At 40.2% G+C, this 18064-nt stretch overlaps 1 protein-coding gene across 1 annotated transcript in view; it reads right to left on the bottom strand.

Moving 5' to 3' along the window:
• The window catches only part of HADHA (hydroxyacyl-CoA dehydrogenase trifunctional multienzyme complex subunit alpha), a 32136-nt gene that overhangs the window by 9692 nt on the left and 4380 nt on the right, over positions 1-18064 (bottom strand). The window contains exons 2-12 of the mRNA XM_080684290.1: positions 13545-13586; positions 13381-13451; positions 11785-11918; positions 9883-10021; positions 8357-8476; positions 7423-7525; positions 6444-6566; positions 5864-5982; positions 4062-4118; positions 2259-2368; positions 1694-1828 (exon numbers count right to left, since the gene is read on the bottom strand). Of these exons, the coding sequence (XP_080540416.1) occupies positions 1694-1828; positions 2259-2368; positions 4062-4118; positions 5864-5982; positions 6444-6566; positions 7423-7525; positions 8357-8476; positions 9883-10021; positions 11785-11918; positions 13381-13451; positions 13545-13586 (1153 nt within the window). The remainder of the gene's footprint in view (positions 1-1693; positions 1829-2258; positions 2369-4061; positions 4119-5863; positions 5983-6443; positions 6567-7422; positions 7526-8356; positions 8477-9882; positions 10022-11784; positions 11919-13380; positions 13452-13544; positions 13587-18064) is intronic.

Below are 18064 nucleotides of genomic sequence, written 5' to 3'. Positions count from 1 at the left end.
CCCATCTTCATCCGGAAGGTCATCCGGAAGGTCACTGGGCTGTCTGGTCTAATTAGCATATTATGCTTTTATTATTAGATTGCCAAGGAAAGCAGGCTCTCTTAGGGTTTCATCTGACCACATTTTCTGAATAAATGACCTAGAGTTTTCCTCTGAATGAAGAATGAAGCTAAAGCCCCTTCACTAATTTCCTTAACCAAAAAGAAAAATTAAAGCCACAAGATAAGTTCAAAGAAATATGCAAGTCTTAAAAGTATGGGTTCAAACCTCCTGGTTTCTGACAACCATGTCAGCAGTCAGCAAACAATACACTTGTCAGAGTTCAAAATATTATTAAGTTGCTCTAATTCCAATGCCTAATGAAACTATTTCTGAGGGAGGGCAGGATCCATGTAGGTTCCAAGTCAGCAGTATGGTGAGGGGCATTCACTGGAGTCTGGTGTTTCTAAGGCAAAAGGGAAACCAGGACTCCTGGACCCAAAAGAGATCCAGGGAGGAAGCTGTTCTGGAGTGGCAGTTTCTCATTAGGTGACTATGAAATGCTGTGGGGCGCTTGCAGGCTAGTCTCAGAGCGATGCTGATGTGTAGCACACGTCCTTTCTTTTGCTCCAACTCCTTGCTATTTTAAAATAATCTGCCAAAATGATTAAATCTGCCAGGTCCCTGGTAGCAATATATGAGCACCTCTGCAGAAGAGGGGTAAAAACATGCTTTAAGCTATACAATCTACTTGAGAAACAAAAAAATGCTCACTCAGCTAAAAGACACACGCAGGACATCTAAGTGCAGCCAGCTTGTCCATTACAGTGGAGCAGAGAACTGAGCTGAAACCAATTCCCATCTGGAGAAGCTGCTGCTCCACTACTCCCCTCTGCAAAACAGGCAGCAAGTGTGTGTGGGGAGAGGGTCAGGTGAGCAGAGGGAGAATAGTATTTACTCTTTATTAATTCAGAGGTAAGATGGAGACAGTCTTATAAAGCCTCAGACACTGCGGAACCAAATCAATTAACTGCTTCTCCACAGTCATGCCAGTCAACTAGGCTCAGGAGTTCTGGTCCCAGTGCTACCTTCAATGTGCAGTTACTGCGCATTTCCTCGTTCCTAACCTCAGTTCTCTCCACGAAGACAGTCCATAACAATAGGCTATTGCATGGAAACTACCAAATTCACAATTTTCAGTCTGATACCAAAGTACAAAATAAATGTCATTTAAAAATATCTGATAAAGATTTTTCTTTTGCACTCAAAGACTACAGAGTCTGATAATACTAATGGTTTATGATATCTGTGACAACATGAAGTAAAGGAAGAAATTAGCATTTCAAAAAATCAGCCCTAGCCAGTTTGGCTCAGTGCATAGAGCCTCCACAGTTGGACTGAAGGGTCACAGGCTCAATCCCAGTCAAGGGCACGTACCTCGGTTGCAGGCTCGATCCCTGCGGGAGGCAACAATCAATGTGTCTCTCTCACATTGATGTTTCTCTCTGTCTCTCCCCCTCCCATCCACTCTCTCTAAAAATCAATGGAAAAATATCCTTGGGTGAGGATTAACAACTACAACAACAAGATCAAAGGAAACATAGCTCAACTATGGAGCATCTAGTACTCATCACGTTCAGCAAAAAAGAATCTATGATGGCAAAAAAACACAAAAACCATTCTAACTCCTGGCAATGGCAGAAAGCAGGCTTACCCTTTGAACACTTGTTGCTGTCCTCGGCTCAGCCCAGTTAGCGTGGCATCTTTAAGTACAGTCTTTAGGCCCTTATCCACAGAGACTTGGGCAATGCCAGCTCCCATCAGCCCTGCACCAAGAACAGCGATGTGCCTGGAAGGCAAGGATAAAATGACTTCTAGTAAACAACTTTTAATCATTTCCGTAAAAGTAGGAGGATGCCCAAGTTATCATCCAATAAACCAACTAAAGCAGACACAATACGGTATTTCAAATAATTATCTATAAAAATACACCTTTAATAAATGACTGATTTTCAAAGTTAAATTAAAAAATCCATTAGGTCTACAGACTGGGTCTACCCAAGAAGATCGAATCATATTGATCTTCAATCATGCCGAGATCACTGAAAAGAAAGCCAAAAAGTTCTTGGTAGGAATAGGGATCCAATATGCTCAGGACAGAGGTAGTTTATGGCAAGATTGAAGACATAAATCAAGCTCTGCAGATCTTCTTCAAAGACATCTACAAGCTTACCATGTGGGGAAATCCACAAGGGCTTCCTAGGTAGAGTTTAACTTACTTAACCTCCTTCTGTGGCGTTCCAAATTTATTCTTCTTGCACAGGACCTGACCATGATACAGCCCTATCAAGGCCTTTGATTCTCTGGTCATCGCAAGCTCTCCAAATTTCTGAAATGTACAAAAGAACAAGACAAAGTAGAGCTTCACAGTCTCGGTGATACGGATTCCTTCAGTTTGGTTTCTCTGGGGAACAGAAGTAACACAAGCAAAGCCCAGGTCCTCAGGGTCTCAGTGGTGCCGGTACTGGCATCTGTCTCCTATGGATGTGTCTTCTCTTTACTCTTCCCATCTGCAACACTTTCTGACTACTGCTCTGAAATATAACTGAGCTTATTCTCTACATTAGAGTCATGGTAACCTTTTTCATGGCATTAGATATGTCAGAGCCAAAATGGATCTTCATGATCATTTCAAGCAACGCTCTCAGTTTAAAGATAGGGAAGAGGAGGCCCAGAAAAATTAAATGAACTTGCTCAAAGTCACACTGTCTCAGAGTGGCAGAAATGGAACCTAAACCCAAGCAGTATGACTTTCAACTCCAGTTCCCTTTCCACTGTAGCAGGTGGCCCACACGGGACCTACCACTTTAAAAAGCATATTACCACTATGGAGAACAAGTCTCAACTTAGTGGTGAGGAGCATGAGCTTTAGAGTCTGCGTTTGACAGAACTGGGTTTGAATCCTGGCTCTGCCACTTCCCAGCTGTGAAGCTTTCTTCATCCTTAAAATGGGAAAACAATGCCTATTTTAACAGTACTGTGGGATTAAATGAGAACACTAGAAAAATGACGAGGGTCTCAATGTTAGCTATTGTCGTCACCAATATTACTAGAATTTATTGTTATAATTACAAGGTTTCAAATAGTATTCCAAAGAAGGAATCCCTCTAATAAAGTTGCTATCATGTCCTCATAAAACATGAAGCACTGTTCTACAGAATCAGTGCTTTACTAATCTTGATTTAGCAGTGATTCAATAAACCAGTGATTTTCAGAGTGTGGGTAGAAATCCATCAGTGTTCATGAATTTAGTGGGTTGTGCTAAGCAGAATAGACAGGAAATACCGAGTACAATACATGCAGGGGGGGACAATTACTGATGCATAAAATGTGCTTCCATTTTACTGATGGAAAAGAATACATCAGAAGTGCACTGCAGCAAGCAGTGAGTACAGACATGTTTTCTCTGGAACTTGTCCTAAGCTCTTCCCAGACCTTTGTCCTACTATCAAAGAGCAATCATTCTTCAATGATGGCTTAGAACTTACAAACAACCCAAACCACTGAAATTTGCCAAATCACCAACTCAAAAAGTAAAAGGGGCGAGGCTGGTTTCTGTATCCCTTCTCTTCTTTCATTTACTTATTTTTAAAATTAATTTATTTTTTTCTCTTTTTTTAGTGGGTGCAAAAAAACACTTCCTTTCATTTTCTAATTCAAAGTTTTATCACTAGGCCCTAACAAGTAAGGACTATACTTTTCTATCAGTGTATTCATTTTATCACAATAAAGTCAGACTGACTACAGAACAAAATGTCCAAACTATTCATTTGAAAGGATTGAAACTCTGCCCCTGCTCTTCCTTGCTATACCTTCGTTACTGAGAGCAAGTTCAAAGAGTTGGGGACCATCAGGTTTTCTTGCATCTACTTGCCTACTGAGATTAATCAGAAAAAAATGGTAACCGCTGGACGAAATGTTTTACTAGGCTTCGGATACTTTTTCTTTTTTCAGTTTTGTACATCCTCAGATCTTTGGTTTTCTTATATCTAATAATCAAAAATCAAAAGAAAAAACTTTACCTGCGATTCAGAGAGATAGCCAGCGTCTTTCCCTTCCTCAAGTCCAGTCTTTACTACCTAAAAAAATACAAAATACTTGTTCACTGTTGGAGTGGATCGGTGAGAGGTACGAGAATGCTGTATAAAATTGCTAGTGTTGTTAGTTTTTGTTTAAACATATATATATTTTAAATTGATTTCAGAGAGAAAGGGAGAGGGAGAGAGAGATAGAAACACCAATGATGAGAGAGAATCATTGATCGGCCGCCTCCTGCACACCCCTCACTGGGGATCGCGCCAGCAACCCAGGCAGGTGTCCTGACCGGGAATCGAACTGTGACCTCCTGGTTCACAGGTCAATGCTCAACCACTGAGCCAAGCCAGCTGGGCCTAATGTTGTTAATTTTTAGCTTCTTTCTTTACTCATTTTAAAGAAAGGTTTATTTGATTTTTAAGGGAGAGTGACAGAGAGAAGCACTGATGTGAGACCAAAACATCTATCGGCCGCTCCTGAACAACCCCTACCAGGGATCAAGCCCATAACCCGGGCATGTGCCCCAACCAGGAATTGAACGGGCAACCTTTCAGTGACCAGGATGACACCCAACCAATTGAGCCACACTGGACAGGGCTAGTGTCCTTAGTTTTTAAAGACTAGATTGGAGCAAACCCATAACCCAGGTATGTGCCATTAACCAGAAATCAAACCCGTGGCCCTCGTGTGCAGGCTGACACTCTAACCATTGCGCAACCGGCCAGGGCCAGAACAAATTTCTTAATTCATTACTGACCAACCTTCTGAAATCTAGCTTTGATCTGCCTTTCTGCAGACATGTCACTGTCCTCCTACAAAACCTAATCTCAACACAGTTCCTTGAAGAGCATGGTGCTTCCCACCTTCTGAAACTGCTCAAAATGCCCACCTGACCTGGCACCACTTTCCCTTCACCTACTCTCTACCCGTTATTGAGGGCTCAGGTCAAATCCTGCTCTTCCTGACCTCTTTGGTTCACAGTGATTATTCCCTCCTCTGTGCACTTAGCAATTTTCTTCCGTCCCATGTATCTGGCAATAAGCCTATGCTGCTTTATAATGTCCCTCACACTGTTATCTGCCTTACCACATATATATGTCTCATCTCCCCAGCCCAGACTGTGTGATGAATGGAGGTAGGGGATCATGTTTCATATTTTATGTTCTTTGGTGTCTTCTGCTCAAAATATATCTGTTGGCTAATCCATTCTCCAATTTTGAGGTCTTTAATTACATGCTCTCTTAATCTTAGACTTTCCAGATCAGAGAGTTCTGTTTTAAAGTCTATCTTTAGATAGAAGTTTCTTCAACCCTACGATCATTTCACCTATTCTTTGTTCTTTTCAGAACTTCTCTATATCATTACATCTCTTTTATAATTATGGCAATGGGAAAGTCAATGGGACACTGTAGGTACTGACAATGGTTTTGACTAAGGATAGACTACAGCCATCAGTTTTGTTTCAACTCTTTATAAATGCTCAATATTTTACTGGCCTTGATATATTGATATGACATAGGTTCCATCCTGGCTTATAATTAACAGTTTTAAACTCATCAACTAATAAATATGCCTGGGCACTAATTATCCCCAAGTATACCAATTTATAGGAATCCTTACAGCTTGCTATTTCCTTCCCTTATTTTTTGTAAGTACTTTAATAGCAGAATTAAGAACTTCTGTACTGGCATACATAGTCCAGAATGGCAATAAAGAGTATTATGCTATTAAAGAGTTGTGCTATACGAAGGAGGAAAACATAAGAAATCTGAGTGGGGAAAAGACTCACGTCAATTATTTTCAGAGGTGCAGGATAGAGGCCTTTGGTCTGCTTTCGTACTTGTTCTTCCACCTTTTTGTAAACCTGTTGCCTGACAAATGGAATACCCATGGCGTACGATGTCAATTCTGTAAGGTAAAAAGCTTTTAGATACTTATTGGCAATAAGCATTTCTTGCTAGTTTGTTCTGTAAACTCCATAAAAATTCAATAGTTCTAGCTACCTGAAAGAACTGCTCTTTACTCTGACATGCAAAATCTACATTTCAACCTAAGCACATCTTCAAACAGCTTCATTATGTGATAAGTGCTACAGCTGGGCGTTGTAATGGTCTAATATACACTGTTACAGAATTCTTTTGTATTAATGTTTAAAATGTTCCAAAATAAAAAGTTTAAAAAAATGGTTTTAACTTATGAGTATAAGGTTCAGAACTTGACCCTAGAGCAGAGTTGTTATATCCCTTAAGGTTAACTTTATGCTTCCAGAAAATAATGCATTTACCCTATCCTCACTTAAAATTTACAGCAAATAAAATTAAACTCCTTGGAAAGAAGCTTTGCCTTTATTTTTTAATAACAACACTCACTTTCCATCAATCCCTTGCTTCTCTTTAAAGATATTTTCTTATCAGCTAGTCCTTTGGCAAAAGTAACTGCAATTTCTTCTAGGTATTCAATTGTCCGTTCCTCTGGAGGTTTTACTCCTGGTCCTACAAAAATGAACACAAGAGACTGGAATGCAAATCAGGTTTAGATCAGTCCCAGGTAGGCAAAACTTAGGCATGCCAAAGCCAAAGGCTCTAGCACCCACTTTCAGCACAGCTTTCCACGTCAGATCAGAGACTGGTGGGTGGAGGAATCATGAACTATGCACTCACAGACGGGAAACTGCAAATAAGGACTAATTGTATTCTCACCACAACAAAATGAAACTAGAAATCAACAACAGGAGGATATCTGTTTATTATTATTACTTTAAGTATATTTTTATTAATTTCAGAGAAGAAGGGAGGAGAGATGGAAACATCAGTAATGAGAGAGGATCATTGATCGGCTGCCTCCTGCACGCCTCTGTACTGGGGATTGAGCTTGCAACCCAGACATATGCCCTAACTGGGACCGAACTGTGACCTTCTGGTTCATAGGTCAACACTCAACCACAGCGCTACGCTGGCTAGGCAGTATTATAATTTTTAGAAAACTTCACTCTTCAGAATGATGACTCATTCCTAAGAGTATGAGTCCACTCTAACCAATATGCAAGATATTAACTCTTGCCCTGACCAGTTTGGCTCAGTGGATAGAGCGTCAAACCTGCGGACTGAAGGGTCCCGGGTTCGATTCCAGTCAAGGGCATGTACCTTGGTTGCGGGCACATCCCCAGTGGGAGGTGTGCAGGAGGCAACTGATCAATGTTTCTCTCTCATCGATGTTTCTAACTCTCTATCCCTTTCCCTTCCTCTCTGTAAAAAATCAATAAAATATATATTTAAAAAAAAAGATATTAACTCTTTAAGAAAATAAATAATTTCATAAGGCCCAACTCTGAGGCATGCTAACACTTACCCAGCGGTTCCACCAATTGGTCAACCAATCCCATTTTCTTTGCTCTGTCTGCACGAATGTTTCTACCAGTCAGCATCATGTCAAAAGCAGCAGGTACGCCCACCTACCATGCAAGCAAGGATCAGAAAATAGGGCAAAAAATATCAGACTGACAATTACAAATTGTCAAGTTTACAAAACCTTCAACTGAGCAGAATAAATACTAAAGTGAGGAAAGGCAAACCACTGCTATTTATCAATCAGTTACATTTTACATACTAATACACATTTAGGTAACTTCTGCAATCCGCCTCTTTGGTTCTATAGAATACAACAATGAGATCATCCAAATCAGGGGAAAGGTCTGCCTCTTCTATTTATCATGAAATATGACCCATGAATTTGCAAAACTGATTAAGATGTTACTGTGCAGAGAAGGAGCTGATTAAACTATAAGCTTCAAAGAGGCAAGACATGTATCTTATTTATCTTTTAAAAAAAATATATTTTATTGATTTTTTACAGAGAGGAAGCGAGAGGGATAGAGAGTTAGAAACATCAATGAGAGAAACATCAATCAGCTGCCTCCTGCACACCCCCTACTGGGGATGTGCCCGCAACCAAGGTACATGCCCTTGACCGGAATCGAACCGGGGACCCTTCAGGCCGGAGGCTGATGCTCTATCCACTGAGCCAAACCAGTTAGGGCTCTTATTTACCTTTATCCTTCCTCAGGGAATAACAAAGAACCTTGATTAATAATTTTAATCCAAGAAACTGAAAAAATAAATTGAAAAAATAAATACCAGGAATAAAAATTTGCTACTGATCCTAAATATTCATATTTTATTTGGTTTCTAAATCCTACAATGAATACCCAAAACTATGCCTTTTGTATTACCAAAGTACCAAGGTTCTGAAGTTCATAGGGGGTGGGGGGGAGTCTTAAACTCACCATTTGGGGTAGCCTTTGTGTGCCTCCTGCTCCTGGTAAGATCCCCAGCAAGACTTCAGGGACACCTAATACTGTTTTTTTATCTTTTGTTGCTATTCTGTATTGGCATGAAATGGCAAGCTTCAAACAAATGAAAAGAAATTGGAATGTTAGAAAATGTAATCTTATAACATCTTAGGATCTGTGAGGGTCTAAAGATTACTTCTTTAGACCAGAAATGTGCCCACAGAATTAATGCTTTCTACAATTTACCTTTCCAGCCTTATTTCATACTTTCCCCTAATTCAGTGGTTGGCAAACTGCGGCTCACAAGCCACATGCGGCTCTTTGGCCCCTTGAGTGTGGCTCTTCAACAAAATACCATGGCCTGGGCGAGTCTATTTTGAAGAAGTGGTGTTAGAAGAAGTTTAAGTTTAAAAAATTTGGCTCTCAAAAGAAATTTCAATCGTTGTACTGTTGATATTTGGCTCTGTTGACTAATGAGTTTGCCGACCACTGCCCTAAGTTAAGGGGAAAGTATGAAATACTTTTTGGGCTGAAGATTTCCTTAAAAATCTGCTGAAAGCTATGGAAGCTCTCAATAGAAAAATGCACACACAATTGTATATGCAGCCCAGGTTAAGAAGCCCGTTACCCTACAGACTCTCCTTTTCAATCAAGCAGTTCTACTTGTGATGTCCTCATAGGCTTCTCTTATCCCTTGTCTTTGCTCACATCTCACTATATGTGGAATGCCTGCCCCCCCAACCCCCGTTCTGGTTAATCAAATTTTGCCTATCTTTTAGGACCAGGCATAGCTTTCCTTAATTAATTGTTGTGAAAGTGGCTAGCATAGAACCCAGCATGTGAGAAATGCTCGATAAATATTATTTTCTTTTTCCTTTCTTTTTCCCTACATGCTCTAGTCCAGTGGTCGGCAAACTCATTAGTCAACAGAGCCAAATATCAACAGTACAACGATTGAAATTTCTTTTGAGAGCCAAATTTTTTAAACTTAAACTTCTTTTAACGCCACTTCTTCAAAATAGACTCGCCCGGGCCGTGGTATTTTGTGGAAGAGCCACACTCAAGGGGTCAAAGAGCCGCATGTGGCTCGAGAGCCGTGGTTTGCCGATCACTGCTCTAGTCTAATAAGCATCTCTTCTCTCAAATCTTTGAGTATTTACCACCTTTTCTACTCACAAAGCACTTAAGCATGTATTATGCTTTGTGTGTCTCAACTAGACTTTAGCTCATGAGCATTTATTACACTCCTGAATCTTTGCCCTGCAAACTTTAACCAGGTTTTAAGAATTGAAAGGCATCTAAGAGATCTAGCTGAAATCTTCTCAATTTAAAATGAAAACATCACACTTGGTTCACATGCTATGTGCCATGAGAATAAGGATTAAAACAGATCCAGAAGTTTGATAACTAAAAAGAAAGCTGATTCTCTGAGAATTTTTCTCTGGCAAAACAGTAGCCTAAACGTTTACAGTGGGTGAAGCCTAACACTGAGCTAAGCAGTGACTGTAAGAAACCCATACCTCGAGTCCTCCTCCTAAGCAGGATCCACTGATGGCAGCCACGATAGGCTTTGTAGACTTCTCAAGTTTCTCAAACATTTTCTGTCCTTCTTGTGAAAGCCGTGTTACCTCCTGAGGGGTCTTGCAAGCGGCTATCATGCTGCAGTAAACATGAAAGCGGAGAACAGAAACAAATCAAAGATGAAACTGTAGCCTACTTTGTTAAATACTTCTCTACTATATCCTCAACCCTATCACATATCAGTATGTGGTGGTGAATCTTCAAACACTCACACGTTTACGTATGGATCTGCCTCAGAGAGCACTAATATCAGTGACATCTCTCAATAAAGAGTGTTAAGTTTTTGGATCCAGAGATCATGAAACAAAACATGTTGCACAATTTATTTTCGCTTCTATAACAAATCATTAGATTATAAAGCCTGAACATGAGAATATCATCTTCTAGTAAGTATTTCCACTATGAGGTAGCTTTCAGATTAAACAGCAATCAAAATTGCAGGGGGAAAAAGCTTTCAAGTTGTTTAGAGGGATCTAAAATCTTACACAGATCCCCTAATGATCAAAAAAGGTCTACTGCAGTAACGTAAACCACACCCTTTAATTTCAGTTTGCTTCATTTTCTACTTACTTTGTTCCTGATCACATTTAAGTTGTGAATTTTGTACTTTTGACCAAAGACAACTATTTTTCTGTCATTTTAGATGCTGGAAATTGCTCAACTAGCCTTATGGAAGCTAAAAGCATTTTCTTATGGATGTAGCTAGCTACTGCCAGGTATACTAGTGTCTCAGTAGTCTCAAATAACTGAACTAGAAAACAAAGCACTCAATACACATAATCTTTTTCTAAAAAATATTAAACAGAATATTTATAAATTTTTACTTATACAAACAAAAGTGGGTACACAATGTTACAGCAAGGTTTAAAAATACACAAACACCTTAAGTGCAAATTATTAAGCCTATAATATTGGCCAACATTGCCCAAAGTACAAAGAATAACAAATACCCCTATTCTGTCAGAATTAACTGTGAACATTTTAACCCATTAAACTAACACTAAGAAATCATTTCTTCTCCTTATATATGTCTTAAAGAATTGTAAACAAGTTTTACAGGTATATAGTCTACCACTTAAAAAAAGAAAGTATTAGCTGCATCAGTCAAGTTCCCTTTGACAACCTCCTCGAGTCCTACCAGCCACTTCATTTACCCTGAAACAACCATTTCATGTTTGTATTGTATCCTTCCAGAGCAACTACTTGTGTCCACAAAAAAATATAAAGAATATTTCATGTATGGTTTAAAAACCTTAACATAAACCATATGCTGTAGGAAACATTCTATAACTTGCCTTTTATTTCTAACTTAATATTATGTTTTTGAGCTCTAATATTATGTTGTGGATCTAGTTAATTCCTTTGAACTGTTTTGTAGTATTTTATCATGTGAATATTTCACATTTTAATTATCCATTTCCCAAATGTCTGACATTCAGCTTATTTCAAATTCTATTTTAAACTACACAGAAATGAACATCCTTGTGCATGGGTCCTTAAACATAAGGGTGGGATTTGTCTAGCATATATACCCAGAAGAGGCATCACTGGATTTTATGGTACATGCATTTTCAATTTTACTAAATGTTGCCAATTGCTCTCCAAAGTGGCTGTACAATTGGCATTCCAATTAGTAATATATTAACTTTCTCATCTCTCCAAGGGCTTGCTAACATGATGATTTTCAAACTTTTAAATGGCATCTCACTGTTAGCTTAATTTTATAATATTTTTATTCTACTGAGATAGGAATTTGAATTGCTTTAAGAAAAGGCTATTTTTAGTCTTACATGGCTTAAGCAAAAAGCCCCTCTTTTAAAATCAACTTTAGTAAAACTTACTTGATATCAGCACCTGCAATAAAGCAACCTGGCTTTGATGAGATAAGGACAGCACTTCTGACTTGATCACTAGCCCAGATTTCATTCATTACTTCCATGAACTCTGACTGTAGTTCTTTATTCAGTGTATTTACCTGTCAAAGAGAAATACATATAAATCTAAGGGTGTAAATATGAAGAACCAGATGTGCAAGTCACTATCAGATGCTATTTTGATGGTAGAAAATATGTTTATCCACCAGAAATATACTGTTAGAAGCAAGAAAGGGAGGCAGGGGAAAAAACCAAAACAAATACCCTGTAGCTTTCTATTCAGTCAACTATAAGCATACCACCCTTCAAAAACAGGTCTACTCAGCCTGGCTGATAAGTCTACAAACATTTACTGACATGGAAAAAATTTATACAACATTAAGGAAAAAAAGAATCAAAATTAGATATACAGTATGATCTTAATTTCATAAACACTGTTGAAACTGGATGAAATGTTAAAAAGTAGTTACTTTTGGGTTTGGAATATAAACAATTATTTTTTCTTTATAGTTTTAAAATTCCCTACAATAGCCATATTGTGTTCACGAAAAATGTTCAACTTAGAAAATTCTGAAAAAATATCTTAAGTTTGAATCACTGGTCAGCGAGTGCCAAGATTTACTCTAGAAATGGGAACTATCCCATGTTATCCTTAATTTGTGATAGTTGTTCATTGCTTCCATCTAGATCTTCCTAGTTCATCTGGGCTTCTGGTAACAAGATTTCTGAATGTAAAACCTTTACACCAATTTTAGATGGGGGGAAAACTGTGAGCTCCTACAATAAAGCTCCTCTTGGCAAAAGACTGGATTAATGCTGTCTGCTTTGTTGAAGTTGCCCAAAACAAATAAAGCTCCACTTTGAACAGAACTTGACCTCCAATATGTGAACAGTACCAAGTCATTCATGTCCCTCAGGAAGCTTAACAACCACTTTTAACCCAGCTAACTTATAGGTAATAACTAATGTCAAGCAGGTAATGAAGAAACCAGATTCAGTAACCTCATAGTTAAGATGGGTAGTTTGATTCTTATAAACAAAGCTTATATTTTGGTTGTTATCTAATAAGTTATCATTCTACACTATGACAGAAGGCTAGTTTTATTAATCCTTGATTGTAATCTGACACCTAAGGTCAACTAGAAAAAAAATTTTTTTAAAAAATATATTTTTATTGATTTCAGAGAGAAAAGGGGAGAGAGAGAAACATCAATTATCAGAATCATTGATCGGCTGCCTCCTGCATGCCCCCTATTGGGGATCAAGCCGCAACCTGGGCATGTGCCTTGACCGGAATCGAACCTAGGACCCTTCAGTTCGCAGGCTGATGCTCTATCCACTGAGCCAAACCAGCTAGGGCAACTAGAAGGAATTCTTGATTAAGGACCTCTGCTTCAGAAAACTCTATTCCTTGGGCAACTTGTCAAACTAATTTAACTATCAAAAGTGTAAGTTTATATGATAAGATTACTGCCAGATTGGTGGATTTATTTCCTTGCCATTCAAGACTGGATTCATGAATGTAGTTAGTAGAAATAAACTGCAACAAGTTAAAGTAGGTACCTTTGAGTTGGGTGAGTTAATTCGAATAACTGCCACATCATCTTTGATTCCATAGTTAATATGGGTTCTAGCTAAAAAGAGAAGAAAAATTTATTTGTAAACATTTTTATTGCAAAATAAATCTGAAAAGCGATCTAAACATGTTAACAAGAAATTAAACTCACCCAGCAAAGCAGAGGACCCTGTAAAGTTGCGGCAAATATAACCTATAAGAAAAAGGGATTTCAAAATTAATTATTTTACAAAACAGTATTTCTGTAGTACTTGTTATATATAACAAAGCTGGAATTTATAACAACAGAAAAACAAAATTAGAACAATGTGTTCTAGGCTATTATTATGACCACTACCATATCTTTTGTTTGTTTGTTTCAATTACCAGGTCATCTGGATACTAAATGTGGGAGGTGGAAGAATAGCTCCTCAAAAATGCCCACATCCCTAGTAACTGTGAATATGTTAGGTTACATGGCAAAGGGGAATAAAGGCTGCAAATGGAATTAAGGTTGCTAATTAGCTGACCTTAACATAGGAAGATTATCCTGGGTTATCCAGTTGGGCCCAATGTAATCACTAAAGGGAAGAGAGAGGCAAAGAGAACCAGAGAGATGGCAGCATGAAAAGAACTTGGTCCCATTTTGCTGGTTTTGAAGAAGTCGAGAAATGCAGGCAGCCTCTAGAAAAGGCAAAGAAACAGATTCTCCCTTACAGCATCCAGAATGAACACAGCCTTGCCAACACCATTGGTTTTAGCCCAGTGAGACTCATTTCTGACATAACTGAAAGAGAATAAATTAGTGTTTGCATTGTTTAAGACACTAAGTTTGTGGAAATTTATTATGGCAACGATAGAAAATGCATACACTAAGAAATAAGTTATCTACAAAACAATCTGTAATCTCAGTTCCAAATGTATTCCAAATATATCTCAACCATGTTCCTCAGCCACATCTGCTTTCATTTTTATGGAGAGATGGAGTTTCCAATGTTATCAAATCAAAGAGCACTAGTGAATAGCCTATCTAATAAAATAGTAATATGCAAATTGACTGTATCTCTGCTACACCCACCAGCCACACCCACCAGCCAATCAGGAGCGAGTAAGCAAATTAACCCAACCAAGATGGCTGCGGCCACGGAGCAAGCAGGAGTATTGGCTCCGCTCAAGTCTACAAAGTTTCAATTATAGAAGATAAATAAATCCCAGATACCAGGGCCTCCGCTTGGGTTGCCAGGGGGCGTGGCCAGCCTGCAAACCACCACAGGCCCATCGCCCAGACTGCCCCACGCTGGAACCCCCACCCTGATCCGGGACACCCTTCAGGGCAAACCAGTCGGCCCCCACCCATGCACCAGGCCTCTATCCTATCTAATAAAAGAATAATATGCAAATTGACCATCACTCCAACACACAAGATGGCTGCCCCATGTGGTCAAAGATGACTGACCCCATGTGGACACAAGATGGCCACCACAAGATGGCCAGCAGGGAAGGGCAGTTGGGAAGGACCAGGTCTGCAAGGGAGGGCAGTTGTGGGTGATCAGGCCAGCAGAGGAGGGCAACTGGGAGGGACCAGGCCTGCCAGGGAGGGCAGTTGGGGACAATCAAGCCTGCAGTGGAGGGCAGTTAGGGGTGACCAGGCCGGCAGAGAAGGGACGTTGTGGGCGACCTGGCCTGCAGGGAAGGGCAGTTGGAGGGGACCCAGACCTGCAGGGGAGAGCAGTTGGGGGGGGACCAGGCCTGCAGGGGAGGGCAGTTGGGGGGGACCAGGCCTGCAGGGGAGGGCAGTTGGGGGGGACCAGGCCTGCAGGGGAGGGCAGTTAGGGGCAAACAGGCTGGCAGGGGAGCAGTTAGGCATCAATCAGGCTGGCAGGGGAGTGGTTAGGGGGTGATCAGGCTGGCAGGCAAAAGCAGTTAGGGGCAATCATGAAGGCAGGCAGGCGAGCAGTCAGTTGGGAGCCAGCAGTCCTGGATTGTGAGGGATCCAAGATTGGAGAGGGTGCAGACTTGACTGAGGGACACCCCCCTCCCCCGTGCACGAATTTCGTGCACCGGGCCTCTAGTCTATAATAATAGAAGGGTAATGTGCTAATCAGACCGGAATTCTTCTGGACGTCCTTACTGTTGAAGCTGGGGCCAGAAGGAAGCCAGCCCGGGCCCCGGGTGCCGAAGGGAAGCCGGTGCTGGCAGCCCAGGTCCTGGAAGGAAGCTGGTACCAGCAGCAGGGGGGGAAGGAAGGCCTACTCTTGCACGAATTTTTGTGCATTGGGCCTCTAGTTATAAATAAAACAGCCCACATCACATGTTATTTTAAGCCTTTCTAACAGAAAAAGTCTATAGTGCACTCCACCAAGAATACCCCTGCTCTGGGAATAACAAAGACCAGCTATTCTTCCTCCTTCCCAACCACTTCACTACTTGTGGCTCTCCAGCATGATGATGAGATGATCTTTTGAGCAACAGCCATCACAACAAAAGTCCCAACAGAGGGTCTTTCAATTTGGACTCTGGATAGAAATAAGGAACACTGGGGGAATTCTAGGCAATCTAGCATTAAACACTCACCTTTGCCCTGCTCTCATCCAAACACTTTGCTGTAGGTTGTAACTAAGCTGTTCTGGAGGCTAGCACAGGCTCAACATCCCTTAATTATAACTTCCAATTTATTTATTCTTTTTAATCCTCACCTGAAGGTATCTTTCCACTGATTTTTTAGAGAGAGTGAAGAGAGAGGGAAAGACAGAAATATCGATGTGAGAGAAACACATTGATTGGCTGCCTCCTGCATGCGCCTGGACCAGGGCCTGGGTCTGGGAGGAGCCTGCAACCAAGGTACGTGCCCTTGACTGGAATTGAACCGGGGACTCTTCGGTCTGCAGGCCGACGCTCTATCCACTGAGCCAAACCAGCTAGGGCACAACTTTCAATGTAAAAAAACAACACTCTGCTCTTTCTTCCCTTGTTTTCATATTCATGACCAACCATATCTCCTATGCACCTCTAACTCCTTCTCCCTACCTACATCTTCCAAGTTTTGTCCAATAATCTTAGGAAAAAGTTTTCTCTGGGTTTAAAAATAAAATATTTTCTACATGGTTTACAAACAAACTTTAGAACCATACTCAGTTTCCAAGTAAGAAATTTGACCAGGAGGTTGCGACCCTTCTGGAGTGAACTATTATACGTAAGACTATTCAAATATCCAGCTGAAGTGGGATTCACTTGGCAGTACTGAAAAGTGATTCCAGAACTATGTTGGGTATTAGAATTAGGTATACTCACAAATTCCTGAGTGACAAACCACCTGGAATCATGGAATCAGAATTTAAAGGGGCTGAGCCTCAGCATCTGCATTTTTAAAAAAGGTAACTGAGGTATACTAGTACAGCAAACATATGGGCTCATGGGAACCACTGATTTGAACCCACTGGTGGTGGAGTAAATTAGGAGAGGACCATAAATAGTGGCCAAGGATCTTGCTGGTTTGAAAGGCAAAGCAATATATTATTTAAAAAGAAAAGAAAACAGTGTAGAGGGTACCAGAATCACAATGGGGTGATCTCTGATTTCATTTGCATTGCTTCTTTAAGCAATCCAAGTCAGCCGCTAAAGACAAAGAACCTGGCCAAAACCGGTTTGGCTCAGTGGATAGAGCGTCGGCCTGCGGACTGAGGGGTCCCGGGTTCGATTCCGGTCAAGGGCATGTACCTGGGTTGCAGGCACATCCCCAGTGGGGGGTGTGCAGGAGGCAGCTGATCGATGTTTCTCTCTCATCGATGTTTCTAGCTCTCTATCCCTCTCCCTTCCTCTCTGTAAAATATCAATAAAATATGTTAAAAAAAAAAAAAAAAAAAAAAGACAAAGAACCTGAGTGTCAAAAGACTTAACCATCAGGTTTATAATTTACTAGTTGAATGGCCACGAACAACTCTTTCAGTGCATTTCAGTGTTCTTATAGATAGAAGTAAAAATGATGTAATGATTATAAAAGTACCTGTAAGTCAAAGTGCTACACCAAGTAAATTAAGAGAAGCCAGCTATCTCCTCAATTCCTTGTGCTTCCACTTCACTAATGATACACTTCCCTTCTTTGCTTTTCTATCATTTGAAATCTGTATCATCTGTATTTATCACTCTTCCTTCTTTATATTTATAACATGGCTCCAACCTTTTCCACAACGCCTTATTTTGAGATTCCGTCTACAACGATCTTTCTCGTCTCTGCTAAAATTTTTTATCTTTATTAACTTTGTTTTGTTCTCTAATCATTGCATCTGTAGCAGGTGCTTCCCCAACTAAACCATAATCTCTTCCACCATCAGCTCGGTCATTTTTCATTCAGCAAAAAATTTATTGTGGCCTACCAAACGCCAGACATTCTAGGCGCTTGGAGTAAACAAAGACAAAAATCCCTGTCTTTGTGGACTTTACATTGTATGGCAGCAGGTGAAACGATATCTAGGAAGAATTAATTCATACTCAGTAGAGATAAATAAGAGGTGAGAATAAGGCTGGCATAAAAAGGAATTTGCCTATAAAGTACAAATTCCAGTGGGAGGGGAGCCAAGGAATAGGCAGGTCTAGCTAAATAGGGTAAAGTGGATAAGAGTGGGAACGAACTGATTGGGAACGCACAGTGGGAGGGATAAATACAGACAGACCAAAAAAAAAAAAAAAAAAAAC

This window comes from Plecotus auritus, assembly GCF_963455305.1.
Source record: "Plecotus auritus genome assembly, chromosome: 8".
NCBI lineage: Eukaryota > Metazoa > Chordata > Mammalia > Chiroptera > Vespertilionidae > Plecotus > Plecotus auritus.
This window is presented reverse-complemented; position numbering and strand designations above follow the sequence as displayed.